Here is a 5,720-nt window from a genome sequence, read left to right as displayed (position 1 = left end):
CATATAGACTTGACAGCACTATGTCTAAACATACTGTACATTGATGTTGTTATGCTCTCAACATGTAACTATTATAGAAATACATACTTTTTATTTCATTCTAAAACCACCACAAAGGTCAATCCGCAGTTCCACAATTAAAAACCCCAAGTGTCAACATGTACAAAAAACAGTTGGCTATAACAATACTACCAAGTAACTTTTGAGTCATCTCTCGTCATTTACATCATCAAGCCAAAGAACCTGGCTACTTCCATCAATAACAGTTCAAAAGCACATAAAGCATGCTGTGCAGCATGGATATCTACTGCACAAATCTGATAACATGTATCATTTCTTTTGACTCTGAAAGTTGGGGGAGGGGAGTTTGTTATATTGTGTCGAAAAATGTTCAAGAAACCTGTTACAAATAGTTACATGCTCAGAACATAACACCTCTGATAAATCAATAAGTATGCATCTGTCCATTCGTGTGAACGCCACCACGCCTGATACAATGATACCATATAACAGGAATGTACAGATGACAGGAATCAATGAGGATAACTTCGTGAAAGTTATAACACAACAGCTCCAGTCATTTTTTTAAAAAGGTTTCTGGTTACTTCTGCGGCAGCACATGTTACTTGTTGCTAGTCCTAGGTACAGAAGAGTTTTGTTTCATGGACTAAAAATCCTGCTACAGTGTAGAGACAAATACTTCATGTCAATTTTTGTTCAAGCTAAAAGGTGGACTGATGCACAAACAGGTTGTTTCGTTGAGATGTTTTTAAAAATTTCTCATCCCCCAAAAATGACAAAAGCAATTGTGTTCTGACTGTGAGTACTTGTCGCAAACATGACTTGCACAGATCAGCTCTGATGGCAATACGCCCACTTCAGCTCCCCACTATACAAAAAAACAAACATGGAGTCAAAAGCCAAGAAAAATACTCTACTGACAAGACCAATTATTCTGGGATGGCAAGAAAAGCGGGGAGTTTCTTCTCAAATTTGAACCTCAGAATTCTGTATGTTGGTCAAATTTGCTGCTAGTTGCAACTTCATCAAACATCTCTGGGGCAGCATAAAAAACGATAAACTGTTCTGTGTCCTTCGTAAATCAGCATACTTAACAGAAAAAACAGGTTTGAGGGAACCCCCTCACTCTCCATCCCATCGTGCTGTTTGTCATTACATTAACAAGCACGGCAAAGAACAACATTGTCCAGACCAAATAAGGTAGAAAACGGCACACACAAATTCCTTTTTGCAGACTAAATACTTCCTTTTTTCATCGTGTTCAAGTTCAGTAAGTCTATCAAGGGTTTTTTTTAGCATTGAAAATTTGCATTACAAGTTCAACACATGTTTAACCTGAACTTGAAACTTGTATCCCATTTGGAGCTGAAGCAAAACAAGCAAATATATTTCAGACCTCCTGCCCCTTGTGAACACACAGTACACATGTATTATCTTTTTCCGTTTCACATTTGATAACATCAAGGCATTAAACAAATCAGAGATATAAATCAGGAAGAAGGAAAATAAAAGCAAAGTGTTTTCACTTTCTACAATATTGTAAGCAAAACTGAAATTTAAATAACAGTTAAATTTTGAACATACATAACCACAGAAACGGATTCGAAGAAATACACACACACACACACACACCTAACAGACATAATTATGAGTATGAGGTACAACATCCGCACACACACGGAGAAAAAATGACAAACACACCGGTGACCACACACATCGACAACTATGCATGACTTCATGATTCATGTCTGATTAACCCTGTGTATACACCTTGCTACTTTTTCCTTCACACTTGAGCCACAACGCCCAACAGGCAGACACACAACCGAGCCAGACATCTCAGACAACTAGCGCCCGCACATGCTATCTCTCTCCTCTTTCTGCCCACATCCTACTTTCACATCCAGCTAGTTACAGACCTTTTTTTTTTCTTCTTAGTTTTCAGTTCTAATTGGTTTTACAGCACTTGCAACACAAATAGACACCACCGCTTAGAGTGAACTAGGACTAGGAGGAGATAACTACTGTTGTTGAAATCCAGTGAGTGGTAAGTCACTATGACAAGGGCCACAATTCAGAAGGTGATTGTCTCACCTCTATGACAACAGCCATACTTCCTCAATCCACGGTTTGTTGCCATTTACAGCACATGAAAACATTTTGTCAGGTTCAAAGGAACAGAAAAGGACGAGCACAGTACAAAAAAAGAAATAAAAGGAGCAGAGCGCCCACCAACCACCCACTTCAAGAGAAGCCAATAATAGCAATAACAAGTAAAATTTGATTTTATTCAGTAACACTGTTGTTTTTATTTTAAAACTTTTCAAAAACCAACAGAGACCTGGTGAAGGCCCAAAAGATACGTGTGTGTGTGTGTGTGTGTGTGTGTGTGTGTGTGTGTGTGTGTGTGTGTGTGTGTGCATAAGTGGGTGTATGAAAATTTGTGTGTACACTTGCGACAATAATGAGCCCGTAGACCTAAGTAGGTGCAGTCTCTCTGTGCACTAGTGCAAATGTGTGTGTATGTCTGTGTTCATGCATGTGCATATACGTGTGTTTACCCTTGCATGCTAAATTACATTTGCCCAAGTTCATGTTGACAGTGTGTTGTCCCCCAACCCCTTCCCCTGTATCAGCCAACATCAGCATAGAAGAGAAAAGACAAATAAAAAGCCCCCACATTTCTGAATGAATACATAAAAAGCAAAAGCAGCGATCAAAACCCAAAACCAAAAGCGGAAAAAAGAAATGGATCATTAATCAATATAGAGCAGGAATACTGTCTCAGAACAAAGTAAATTACAGATGTGTGCATTTACCACCCCCCCCCCCCCCCCCCCACTCAATGCCAACAAGACAAAGGGGAAGTAAATAAACAACAAACCACACACACACATACAGACACACATAGTCATAGAGCAGCAGGGGAAACAAACAAACAATTGGTCAAACAGACAAAATCATGGCACTGAGTAGCACTTAGTAAATATCACCACAAGCATCCAAAACATGGCATGCACATACACACAGACACACATACACACAGACACACAGACACACATACACACAGACACACTACACAACATGGTGTACACAGACACACAGCATAACATGGCATACACAGACATTACACAACATAGCATTCACACACACATAGACACCACACCCATCACACAACAAGACATACACACACACACTTCAAAACGCTTGAGCTCAAACACAGCCAGAAGCCTACCACAACAAAAACTGGTGGTCTTTGATGAGTAACTTCAATCTTAGGAAGTGCTTGCCCACTAGAAGGCAATCTGTTAATTTTGGGTAGTCACAGGTGTCGATAACCCACTTGGAAATACATGTAGGGAGGCTGTTCAGAAATTTCAGGAAGCAAAGTGGGCATTGACTACAAAAAGGTTGAAAAGCACTGATCTAAAGTAACAGAGAACAGAATCTAAAACCTGCCCAATGTAAGGGAAAAACAAACGAGCATGTTGCCATTGGAAAGGGGATGAGGGAAAATTTAACGATATGGTGTTCATTTTAAAACAAAATGTGAGCAAAATGTGTATCATCACCATCACAAGAACAAAAGAGTAACCTCAAAGTGTCTTACTAAGCCTTTGAATCAGAGCCAAACAAACAAGAGTTACCGTACCCACTTTTCTTTCAACTGCACGGGTATGTCAGTTGAGATCAACATAGATGGATTCCAAGAGGTCCAGGCCCTCGGCAAGTCTTAGTTCAGTAAACACCTAGTGTGCTGAGTCTATTCCAAATACAGGTGGAGAAGGCACCAACTCCTGCAAAGCTAGTGGCAGCCCGCCCACCCATAGGAGGGGAAACCTCAGAAACCAAAAACATCTTATTTCCTTTGATTGAGTAATTAAAAACATATAATGACAGGAAGGGGGGGGGGGTGCAGACAGAAACAACAAAGAGATATAAAACATAGAAAGACCTGTTGGACGCCCTCCAGCCACCCACACCAGACTCCCTGAACTCCACAGATAAAATAAACCTGAAATCACTTCCATGGAAAAAGACGGAAACCAACTTATATTGACAAATCAGGTGTGTGATATTGTTATTTCTTAAAACAGGACATAACTAGTTAGACTAGTTTAGCTAGCATATGGCAGTCATTCTGGACCACTCAATGCACTGACGGAGCTAACCATAAAGATATGGAGATACAAGCGGGTTTGGTCGAAGTAGGTTTGGTCATCTTGAGCCAGGGACTAGGCAAGTTGAATAACTCATTTATAAGTCTTTGATTTCAAAGTTGACAATATCAATCTCCAACAAGGAACATCAACTCTCAACAAATCAGTGTACAAAAAGCCAACACACAAACAGAAAAACAGGATGTCAGTGAACACAGTTAAGGAATAAAAACAAAATCTGTTAACAAGTAGGCTACAACGAATGAGCGCACATACACCTGTGCACGCACGCACACACACACACACGCACGTGCTCACCACAGCATACAGTGCAACGCAGGAATTACCTCAGTCAGACACAAAACTGTGCAGAAGATCACATGAAGCCAAGTCTGATACCACAGGAAAACAATGGAGAACACAATAAGTGTGAATTTAGCTACCGTTAAGACCCTCTGTCATCAAATTTCTGACTTGGCATGCCAAATACAATAGTCAGAGGTCCCAACTGGCTACGAAAAAAATTCTGAACTGTTCTGACCCCATGGAAACACTTGCATGGGGACTCAAGACTTACAGATCATATGGTCTTATCAAATTCAAATCCTGGATCGATAACACCATCAAACTCAAATCAGGACTATTTTATACCAGAAAGAGAAATAACAAAATAATTTCTAACAATGTACGGGAATACCAGGGCCAGACAAACATCTTACTTGGCGCCTTCCTAAAAAAAAAACAACCTCCCTCCACATATGCTAGCTGGACTTTCAGTGTCTGAACAGCTTTCTTCCAACGCTTTTCCTTTCCCTTCAAATACTAACGAGGGCTCTACATATTATGAATCCTGGCTTTTTGCTAAAAAGTCTACAACCAACTATGGTTTCATACACATCAGGTCAATAAGATGACACTGACCCACTCCACAGTACCAGGAAGTCTGTGGCAAATGTAGGAGGCAAGTAATTCAGCACTGAGGACTCCCTCCATACACATCAAAACACTATCACACAGAGAGATGTTATCAGGCTTCACAATCAAGGGTATTAAAACAACAACAAAAAAACAACACAGTGAACAGATAACATGTTCTTCTTCCTTGATATATGTCAGAGGAACCGAGACTGACACACGACAGCCTCCGGGTGAGCCCACAAGCAGTCCCATCATCACATTTCAATGAGAATGACGCACACTCCATTCAGATATAAATAACAACGTTGACCACACACACCGCTCTATCTCATCCTCTGCCATCCTCTGATCACTTGGTACCAGTTCTGCCACCACTCCTAGAGCCTGCTTTTGATGACTTGGATTTCTTTCCTTTCACCACTTTTGGCTTGTTTTTTATAGAACCAATCTTCTTTGAGGACTGAAAAAGATACAATACAGATAGTTCTTAACACTCCAATAGTGTGTCACTTTTTACACAAATCTAACATAACATTGAACACAATAAATTCCTCAGCACTTATATGATCTATTTGTGCTGTAAGTGGTGCGTAAAACTCTTATTAAAACAAGCAGCCCCCC

The 5,720-nt window shown here is 40.2% G+C and overlaps 1 protein-coding gene across 1 annotated transcript in view; it reads right to left on the bottom strand.

Moving 5' to 3' along the window:
* Window positions 1-3,333: 3,333 nt before the first annotated feature.
* Window positions 3,334-5,720, bottom strand: part of LOC101851572 (dolichyl-diphosphooligosaccharide--protein glycosyltransferase subunit STT3B) — a 30,653-nt gene continuing 28,266 nt past the window's right edge. Inside the window, exon 18 of the mRNA XM_005095917.3 lies at window positions 3,334-5,559. Within this exon, the coding sequence (XP_005095974.1) occupies window positions 5,449-5,559 (111 nt within the window). The 3' untranslated portion in view covers window positions 3,334-5,448. The remainder of the gene's footprint in view (window positions 5,560-5,720) is intronic.

Source organism: Aplysia californica, unplaced genomic scaffold (assembly GCF_000002075.1).
Source record: "Aplysia californica isolate F4 #8 unplaced genomic scaffold, AplCal3.0 scaffold00117, whole genome shotgun sequence".
Lineage (NCBI taxonomy): Eukaryota > Metazoa > Mollusca > Gastropoda > Aplysiida > Aplysiidae > Aplysia > Aplysia californica.
Note: the sequence above shows the minus strand (reverse complement) of the source record. Positions and strands in the feature narration are given on the sequence as shown.